Source organism: Mirounga leonina, unplaced genomic scaffold (assembly GCF_011800145.1).
Source record: "Mirounga leonina isolate KUSES-001 unplaced genomic scaffold, KU_Mleo_1.0 Mir_94, whole genome shotgun sequence".
Lineage (NCBI taxonomy): Eukaryota > Metazoa > Chordata > Mammalia > Carnivora > Phocidae > Mirounga > Mirounga leonina.
The window spans coordinates 8,316,580-8,326,827 of record NW_023270855.1 but is presented as its reverse complement, the minus strand read 5'-3'; the positions used below and the strand labels follow the sequence as shown (position 1 = coordinate 8,326,827).

The following is a 10,248-nucleotide window of genomic DNA, read 5'->3' as shown; positions in this document are numbered from 1 at the left end:
AAGAAGACCACGTGAAGATGAAGGCAGACTGACGTGATGCAGCCATGAGTCAAAGCTTGCAGCCCCCAGAAGCTGGAAGAGGCAAGGATTCATCTCTAGAGGCTTCAGAGGACACGGCCCTGTCGACACCTTCATCTCAGCCTTCTGGCCTCCAAACAGATCTCTGAGAAAATCAGTTTCTGTTATTTTAAACTGCTCAGGTTGTGCTAATTTTGTTACAGCAGTCCTGGGAAACTAATACACTAGTCAAGTGAAGATACATATACTCTGACAGCATCTCTTGCATAATTGAACCAGGAAATGCATACAAGCAGGTTCACACCAGTGTTGTGCTAACAGCTGAACGATGACATTAACAGTAGAATGGATAAACTGGTATAGTCATGCACAGGCATTCAAACCCACCATGCATCACAGATGCATTTCACAGTGTGGAACAAGAACAAATCACAAAAGAATATACATATATAGCATGACTCCATTTATGGAAACTTCAGAATTGGGCAAAACAAAATATATTGTTTAGGGATGTGTATGTATGTGGAAAAACTTAAGCAAGGAAAGCTCCCATGTCAGGGGAGGGGGTTCCAACCTAGACTGAACAATAGAACCCCTTCAGGAGCTTTAAAAAAGATTGATGTCAGGATCTCCAGCCCAGATTGATAAAATTGGTAACTTTGGGGTGCAGAATCCCAGGGTAGGAAGGGGCTTTTTAAAAGCTTCGCTGAGGGAATTCTAATATAGGGCCAGCATTGAGAATTGCTACCCTAACAAGGAAGGAGAGGCATGTTTCTATTTTGTGCCCTGAGTGGTGGTTATATGGGTGTCACCTTGTAATTATTTAAATCACAGAGCTATTTATGTACTCTTTGTATGTTTGATATATTTCACAATTTTTTCAAGTAAAAGATCTAAGATCTTCACTTACATGCAGTCCCCAGAATAGTCAGATTCGTAGAGACAGAGGAGAATGGCGGCTACTGGGGGCTGGGAGGAGTGGATGGGGCGTCAGTGTTTAATGGGGCAGAGGTTCAGTTCTTCAAGATGATGGGATGTGACGGTTGCACCACAATGTGCATGTACTTAATGCCACTGAACTGTTCACTTAAAAATGGTTAAGATGGTAAATTTTGCTATGTGTATTTTACCACAATTAAACAACAACAAAAAAATCAGACATTTCCTCTCAGCTAGAACTGGGAAACAGCCAAATAAAAACACCATATATTGAACTCAGCAGAAAGCATGCTCCATGATAAACGTTTACTTTCTCAGCAAATCCTCAAAACCACACTGTGAGGTAGGTACTTTTATTAACTCCCGTCCAGAGAGATGAAGTCATCTGCCTGATACCATACAGCAAGTGGCCTAGCCAGGCTTTGAGCTTAGGTTTGTCCGAATGCAGAGCCCAGGACCTTAAAGCATGGCCTTAGTGCATGTTGCGCACTGACTGCATTCTCCTCAAGCCTGATACCGTAGGTTCATCCTTCCGCCCCACCCCCCACCCCATCCCCACTGCTTTCCAGTGGAAACAGAAGGAACAGAAAGAGGACTATTGTTGGTAGAGCCCCAGGCACTGTAGGGTCCTGGAAAAATAAGGGGGCAGGGGTGCCAGAAGCTTCATGGGGGCCTCCCTGGGCCTCATGCCTGGAAGATGGAGACAATGCAGGTGGAGATGCAAGGGCAGCTGGGCAGCCTGGGCTGGGGTCAGGTGGAGGCGTCTGAGGAGGGCTTCATCCAGAACCTGGGGTGGGAGAGGCGTGTCAGCATTCAGCCAGGTTGAGTTCCAACCAGCTCTAACCAAAATGGAAGTAAGGCAGGTACTTCCTCCCTCCCTCCATGTCCGTAGTTTCTTATTCATTTCTTCTCTACACACACACTGACACATACCGTCACACTATGGCAGAGACTGGCTAGGGTCCACCAAATCAGTTCCCACCTGGCACACAGCTAAACATTTCTGAGTCCCTCTTGCAGTTTGGTGAGGCCACGTGATAGTTTTAGCCAATGGAACAGGAGGGCAAGTATATGCCACTTCCAGACCTGGCTCGTGAAAACCTCCCATACAGACCTGCACTGCACTGTCTCCCTTCATGGGCTGGCTGGATAGCAGTGGCCTGGGTCCCTGAGTGACTGCTTGGAGTAAAGCCCACCCCTGCCCCACCCCCATTCATTAGATTTAATGTGGAGGGAAACTACTGTGTTAAACTCTGGGACTTTGGGGTTACTCTGTTAGAGCAGATAGAGTTACCCTAACACACACACACACAGTTACGTTTAGCCCTTATACCAGGGACTTAAAGAACAGATTTAAAAGGGCCTTGAGAAATCAGCCAGTTCAAGTCCCTCATTGAACAGAAGGGCAGAATGAGGCCTAAGAGAGGGGATGTTACTTGCTCAAGGCCACACGGTAAGATAGGACTATGGATAGCCTTGGAAGCCAAGAGGACTGCCACTCAGTCCCAGACTTCACAGCTAATGTCTGAAGGTGCTGCCCATCCTCACCCCACAGCCCACCCCTGGAAACAGCAGATCGGTGGGTGTGGGTACCTGTCTTTGGGGCTTGGTGCTCTCGGCGGGCAGTAGAAAGCGCTGGCCCAGGACGGTGCCCACACGGGCCGAGTATGTGTGATCCCCAAGCACAGGGCAGAGCTGCAGGACCAGGTGTACCTGCAGCTGACTGGGGAACACTGGGGGACAGGAGACAGGACAGATGGTGGGCAGCTGCTCTTTCTGTCCCACCCAGGATCCTCCCTCCTCCTTTCCTCTGGGGAAACACCATCCCTGCACTCCTGTTCCCCAGGGATGTGGTTTCAGTGAGGTCAGTGCTCCTGCCCCTGCCTCCAAGTGCAAGACCAGGTCAGCACAGTCATAACCATCAATCCACCTGGCCTGTGGGATTTGCGCATGAAGAGATACAAGCCCGAATTTACTGCTGAAGCTACTGGAAATAAGGAATGCTTTTTCCTGCTAGGGTACTAAACTGGTGGGGTGCAGGCCTGGAGCTGCCAGAGGCCCTGGCCATCTCTACCTTGCCCAGAGGAGAGCCTGTGGGAGGGAAAAGCCAACATGCAGGAGGCAAGAAGAAATGGAGAAAGAGCTTCCAGAGGACATCCTCTGAGCCTCTAGATCTAGCCACACCTAAACTTTAAGTTAGGGGAGCCAATACATTCCCTGTTTTTGGCCTACCCCAATTTGAACAGGTTTTTGGGAAACTTGACAAAGACAGGAATGGAGGGCTATGGTGTGCTAGGCATGGTACAAAGTGCTTCACATATGTAAATTTATTTAATTTAATTTAATCCTCATGGCAGCCCAATAAGGCCCAATAAAGCGGGTCCTATCAGCATTCCCATCTTACACACAGAAAACTGAAGCTCAAAAAGAAGTGACTTGCCCAGCACCATAGGCTGGGATTCAAACCCAGGAGCTGTGCTCTGCTTCCATGTCTGGCAATATGGTGGACTGGATAATCTAAAAATTCTCTATAAACCACCTGGAAACACCAGAAAAATATAATAATCATCCTTTTAAATAGCAGCCGGGCATAGGAAAGTAAGGTCCCCAAGATCAAAACCAATGGAAAACAAATCCACAGCACACAAGAGCCAACGTTTCATCTATTCTAGGGATGCTGCAAATCTTGGTATCCAAGGGTCTTCGGTTTAAATAGCTACCTAGGGGCCAGGGCTGAGGCCGTGGTACCCAAATGAAATCCTAGAGGGGCTATATCTTCAGTGAAGGGGTGAACCAGGAGAAAAAGTCAGCCACTGATGAAGGCAGATGATCACCATAGGTGTGGACGAGGGGAATGAAGAAGTTTTCCTCTAAGAATTCACAACCATGAGCCTGATCTCACACAGACTTGGGACCCAAATTAATACCAGAGTGATCTGTGAACTTCCAACCAAGACATTAATATTTAAGGAGATCCTGAAGCAGTGACAGCTCTGGGGCATTTGGCAGAAGCAAAGGCAGAACCTCTCCCGAGGGCCCTACCTACAGTGAGGCAACACAAGCTTTCCACAGATAAAGGCCCAGCTGAACTTGAATTCACAATCCTGAATCACAGAGCAATGAAACAATCTACCAAGTGTGAGAGTCAGTATGAAACATCATAGGATTAGGCCCTCCAGAATTTCAGACAATGAAAATGTAGAAATACAGTATCAGTATATTTAACCTGAACAAATAATATGAGAAAAAAAATGCTATATAAGGCCATTTTTATTTGTAAAACAACCAAACAGAACTTCTTTTTTTTTTTTTTTTTAAAGATTTTATTTATTTATTTGAGACAGAATGAGAGAGAGCACATGAGAGGGGGGAGGGTCAGAGGGAGAAGCAGACTCCCTGCCAAGCAGAGAGCCCGATGCGGGACTCGATCCAGGGACTCCAGGATCATGACCTGAGCCGAAGGCAGTCACTTAACCAACTGAGCCACCCAGGCGCCCTTTTTTTTTAAAGATTTTATTTATTCCAAACAGAACTTGTAGAAGTGAAGAAAAATACAGTCAACAGGTGGGCTGAACTGGCAGATTAGATCCAACTGAACAGAAAATTATTCACCTGGAAAATAGATCTAAAGAAATTACCAAGGGCGCCTGGGTGGCTCAGTTGGTTAAACGACTCCCTTCGGCTCAGGTCATGATCCCGGAGTCCTGGGATCGAGTCCCACATCGGGCTCCCGGCTCGGCGGGGAGCCTGCTTCTCCCTCTGACCCTCTCCCCTCTCATGCTGTTTCTCTCTCGCTCACTTGCTAATAAATAAATGGATAAAATCTTTAAAAAAAAAAAAAGACAGACATTACCAAGAATGCAGCAGGGATGAAGAAATGAAAAATATGAAAAAGAGACTTAGTAAGTAGAATGAGAAGGTCAGACACATCTCTTAGGCATTCAAAAGGAAGAGAATAGAGAAAATGCAAGAGGTGCAACATTTGAAGAGAAAGAACTTTCTCGGATTGATGAAGCATATTAATCTTCAGATTCAGGAAGCAAAGTGAATTCCAAGCAAGATAAATAAAACTAAGCCCACACACCTAGATTCAGCACAGTGAAACCACAGAACACCAAAGACAAAGAGAAGATCCTGAGACCAACAAGTAAGAGAAGAAAACAGATGGGCTACAAAGGAATGATGATCAGACTGGCAGCAGAAGCGCTGTCTCCTCTAGCTGGGCTATACCCTTGGAATCCATCAAATGCTCCCCAAGCTGCCATTAACACCACCACCTTCCTCCCACCCTCCTTACCTCCCCCAGCCAAATACAGTTATGAAGGCTGGCCAGGGTTCCAGACCCACCTGTCAGTGGCTGCAGCTGGACCAGGGCACAGCCAGAGCCCCTGGCCACCACATGGAAGTGGCTGAGGGTCCTCTTGACACCTTCTTGCAAGTCCTTTCGGGATGGGGACTTCACTGGAATTACCTGTAGTGTCAGCCCAAGAATGAACAAGCTTCACACACATCTGGAGCTACGCCCAGACCCTCTCTGCTCCTCCCAAAAGATGGAGCCAGAGTATAAGCAGTGGTCACTTGCCTATTTTAGGGGACAGGAGAGCCAGCCACCCCAAGTCTATACCCCTGACTCCTCTGTAGGGATAATATATTTGGAAAGTCCCCTCCTGTTCCCTCCCAGATCATGACTCACTAGATCAATGCCATCAATGTGTTCCAGTTTCAGAGCGACTTGGATATTCCCCTCAGAAGAAGCTGGGATCCCATCAGTGACAGCACTGAGAGAGAGGCAGGAGGAGGTCACTAGGCGGCTTGCCAGGACCCCCCTACTCCCCAGGAGCCTCCCGGCACCTCTCACCAGTAGGTGGCTGTGGGTCTCTGTGCTCTCCGTGAGTGGATGAAGAACTTCTGGAGGCGGCTTGCTGTCTGAGGGCAGCTGGAGAGGAGTACAAGCCCAGAGGTCTCTCTGGAGAAAGAGGATAAATCACAAAAGTTAAAGTCCCTTGGGCTCACCCACAAAAAAGGGAGACCCCTCGGAAGGAACACAGATCTGCTTAAGGCCAAGTGGTCACCAGAACTATAACCCAGACTTCCTCCTGAGAAACAAGTAAGACTTCCTCATGTTTGACAATAAGACTACATAATTTAAAGGTTTCTCATTCTCCCCTGATCCCCAAGTAGCTAAAGCCAAATGTCGTAACGATTACCATCCACTGCTGAATGCCTACAATGCACAGGGCCCTATAGTAGGAATTTTGTGTATACTGGCTCATAAATATTTAAACTCCCCCACAAGCCTATGAGTTTGTGGAATTTCAGAAATATTTCATCTCCAGTACTAGCTCTAACTGATAGCAGTTAGAGGAAAGAATATCATGGATCAACTAGCAATGCCCGCCGTGATTATGGGATTGGAGAAGTGACTGCACACTGAGCATAGGTATGATTTGCTCTATTTTATGATTAAGGAACTGAGGCTCAGTGAGGTTTCATGCTTTGCCTAAGATCACAGTTTGTGCATATGGATTTGAACCCAGATCTGTCCGTTCCCTCCTTTTCCTTGCATCCTTCCTCTATCCCAAACCAGCCTATGAAAAATGTCTCAGCCTAGTTCCAAGCAACTGTTCCCTCACCCAAGATGGAGGCCTGCCCTGCTACCTTCCCATCACCCACCGCCCCCCTCCCCCCCCGCCCCCCCCCCCACTTACTTCCCAGATGCTTGGACAACCTGGAGCTCCCGATCTCTAAGCCCCAGGGACTGGCTCAGCTCTGGCAGCACCGAGAACAACGTCAACTCCCCTGGTTTTCCTGGGGAAAAAAAAAAGAAGGAAAAGTACAAGTTGCTCTCAGAGGCCTTTGGCTTCATGCCACCATCTCCTTCTTTTCATTATCCCACCATCAAATCCTGTTCCACTGCATTCCCGCCCCCTGCCCATACCTGTCACTGGTAGACCCGGTGGCTTATTCAGTGTCACGAGAGGTCCTAGAACATACAGTATGTGAGCATCAGTGACACAAAAGCAGCAGTTAGAGTTTATACTTTCTCAATTCAACTGGCCCCACTACAACTCTCAGACATGAATTATCAACCACACCCTAAACTGAACTTCTTTCAGTCCTTGGCATATGCTAAGCTTGTTGCCACTTTAGGCTTTTATACTTGCTTGATTTTCCTCAGTCCCAGATTTTCACCTGTCTGGCTCTTTCATATCCTCTTGGCTCAAACGTCACTACCACAGAGAGGCCTGAATCTCCAATCTAATGTCTGCCACACAGTTATAACACCCTGTCTTATTCATAGCACTGATCAGTAGTAGGTACCTTGTTCATTTATTTCCTGGTTAATCCATTTCTCCCACTAAAACATTGGCTCCCTGAGAGCAGGAACCATATTTACCTTGTTCAGCACTGTATAACTGGAACAGTGTCTGGAATAGAACCTATGCTCAATAAATAGTTGAGAAAATTAATAAATCACTGGAGACTCAGGCTCACAGAAATTATTTTCCTAAAGTCACACAGTAAGCTGATTACAGAGCCTAGATCTGACTTCAAAGCCTGTGTTTTGTCCATAAATAATTTATTATAGCAATTCCTATTACCAAGTGCCTACTATGTTCAAGGCTCTATTTGCACCCTCACATCCCCATGCCCATGATGCTGAGGCTCAGACAGATTACGTGGCTGATTCCAGGTCCTACTACTAGTGGGAGACAGAACCAGGATATGACCCCCAAAGGCTTTGGTTGGGAGCCCAGTCAGCCCCAGAAGGCTCTGAGCCACAGGCTCCCGTCCCAGATGTCTGTGCAGCTGCCCCTCCCACCCCTCACCTTTCTGGTCCACTACGGCTGCCCTCAGCACATCAACCAGCCCCTCCCGACTGAGGTTCTCTAGCTGCAGCAGCCCCGGGAACGGCTGGTCCCCCAGGGGCCCCGACCGTTTCCTGGATCCTCGACGTCGCAGCTGATGTCTGGAAAAGGGGGGGTAAGCAACAAGGAGATCACTGTTTCCTGAGGTGTGTCCATTCTTAAATCCTGTCACCTCCTACAAATGCCTCAAAATGCCTGGATGAGCTTCCCGAAAATTCAGGACCAACTGGCCCCATGTTGCAGAGGAGGGAACTGAAGCTCAGAGAAACCAAGTGAGTAGCTCAGGGTCACACAGTAGCGGCGGGATTAGAACCCACGCGCGCCTACCGAACTCCAGATCCCACACACACCTTACCCGGCCCCACCGTCCCACCCACACGACGCGGCGGAGGGAGGCGTAATCACCCGGCTTCGGTGCCAAAGCCTGCGGCCTCGCGCGCTGCGCGGACCCCCGGCCCCCGCCGCCAGCCACCCCAAACGTGGCCCAGACCCCGACAGCCACTCATCTCCCGAGCGGCGACAGCGCACGCGTGTCCGGAAGGGCCGACCCGCTTGGCTACAGCACGCTGATTGGTCAGATTGCCTGTCGATCGGAATAGCGAGCAGGCGGGCTCGGAGCCCTGAGAAGGCGGAGCTTCGCCTTCGCCCGGGAAGAAAACGCTTTACCTCGCGTCTGTGTTTTTGGGGAAATTGAGGCACGGAGCTGAGAAGGAGTTTACTCGGGATCAGAGGACCTCTCTTAAGACAAAACAGGAACGAAAGGTCAAGGTACTCTGATTACCATTCCAATTCGTAGGAGCCTCTGACTTCAAAAAACCACCGTTGTGCCCAATTTTGGGTAAGGCAAATTGAGAAGAAGGAAAAACAAAACAAACAAACAAACAAAGACAGGTGCATAATCAATCCAAAAGGAGAAGAAGGCCAGAGGGAGAATGAGATTCACTACAACATTATTTATCAAAACAAAACCAAAACAAATCTCAAAACTGGAAACATACTGTCCTAGGTTAGCTCTATAGGGGAAATAAATCTAATACATCACCGAGTCAACATTTTTAAAATGCTAACTCTATGCCAGACCCTGGCATCTTTGAGCTGGAAACACAGAAATCAACAAGACTGAGGCCCTGCCCACAAGATCACCGAGTGCACACAGATCACAGCATCACAGCCCACCTTGCTAAACCCTACGCAGAGGCTGAGAGGGTGAAGGGAGAGGAGCTAGTCCCAGCATGCGTTGTGATGGAAGGGTTGTGAACAACGAATAGAAATTCACCAGGAGGAAAAGGTATTGGGAGGAGGGGAGGCGGAGGCAGGGAACAACAGGAGAAATGAGATGTTATGTAAAAAAAAAAGAGAGAGAGCAAGGAACAAAATGGGTTCTATCCTATAATTACAACTATACAAAAGTTACATGCAACCTGTATATTATTTTACTTATTTACTAAGAGCACTGTAACTTTCAATTCACTGTTTGCATTAGGAAAAGAATGTAGATTAACCTAAATTCATCAACAAAGGACTGGCTAAGTCCGTTGTAACATATCCATACCACACAGCCATTAATCAAGGAATGTGTATGTCTGTAGGTGCTGATATGAAACAGTCTCCGAATATATATTAAAGCAAAAAAGGAAAGAAAAGGACAGTGTGACTAGAAGATACATATGTGTGTGTGTATGTGATTTACATATATTTATTATACATTTTATGTCTCTGCATTTCTGAACAGACTCACAAAAATGAGATGATGTTTGCTTCTGGAGAAGGAATCAGAAGTGAGAAGATGAATAATGATTTTTACCCTTTGGAATTGTGGTTTTTTTTTAATCTCATTGATATATTTCATCTACATGCACACATGCAAACCTGGTTTAAAAATCGAAGCCAAATATGGAAGACTGTATGATTCATCAAATGTTTTAAATAACAAATTTTTTTAAATAAAAATAAGTAGAAATACTTTTTTAAAAAAGACTATATGATTCTACTTACATGACATTTTAGAAAAAGCAAACTATATTGGTAGAAAAGAGTCAGGGGTTGCCAGGGGCTTGGGTGGCTGGGGGATGGGGATTAGAAAGGGCATAAGGGAACTTTTCAGTATGCTAGAAATGGTGGTTACATAACTTTATAGATTTGCCAAAACTGGGGCACCTGTGTGGCTCAGTCGGTTGGGCATCTGATTCTTGATTTCAGCTCAGGTCATGATCTTGGGGTCGTGGGATCAAGCCCCAATTCAGGCTTATGCTCAGTGCAGTCTGCCTGAGATTCTGTCTCCCTCTCCCTCTGCTTCTCCCCCCAAGTGTGTGTGTGTGTGTGTGTGTGTGCGCGCGTGCTCTCTCTCCCTCTCTCTAAATAAATAAATAAAATCTTTTAAAAAATTACCAAAACCAAAACAAAACATTGCCCAAATTTAATT

General features: G+C 46.9%; 1 protein-coding gene across 1 annotated transcript; it reads right to left on the bottom strand.

Moving 5' to 3' along the window:
- Positions 1-1,249: 1,249 nt before the first annotated feature.
- RPUSD3 (RNA pseudouridine synthase D3) lies at positions 1,250-8,502 on the bottom strand. The gene is made up of 9 exons (XM_034998106.1): positions 8,232-8,502; positions 7,788-7,927; positions 6,896-6,940; positions 6,666-6,765; positions 5,816-5,923; positions 5,651-5,735; positions 5,305-5,428; positions 2,551-2,690; positions 1,250-1,744 (listed from the first exon to the last, which is right to left on the bottom strand). Exons 1-9 carry the CDS (start codon positions 8,330-8,332, stop codon positions 1,553-1,555), a joined length of 1,035 nt encoding a protein of 344 aa, XP_034853997.1. The 5' UTR covers positions 8,333-8,502; the 3' UTR covers positions 1,250-1,552.
- Between the last annotated feature and the right edge of the window lie 1,746 nt (positions 8,503-10,248).

Excerpts from the sequence above, each read along its gene's own strand:
- RPUSD3 (XM_034998106.1), bottom strand. The coding sequence starts at position 8,332 with ATGAGTGGCTGTCGGGGTCTGGGCCACGTTTGGGGTGGCTGGCGGCGG. Across the intron at positions 5,924-6,665 it reads GTTGTCCAAGCATCTGGGAA|AGAGACCTCTGGGCTTGTAC; the intron begins GTAAGTGGGGGG and ends CTCTTTCTCCAG. Across the intron at positions 1,745-2,550 it reads GCACCAAGCCCCAAAGACAG|GTTCTGGATGAAGCCCTCCT; the intron begins GTACCCACACCC and ends CTCCCACCCCAG.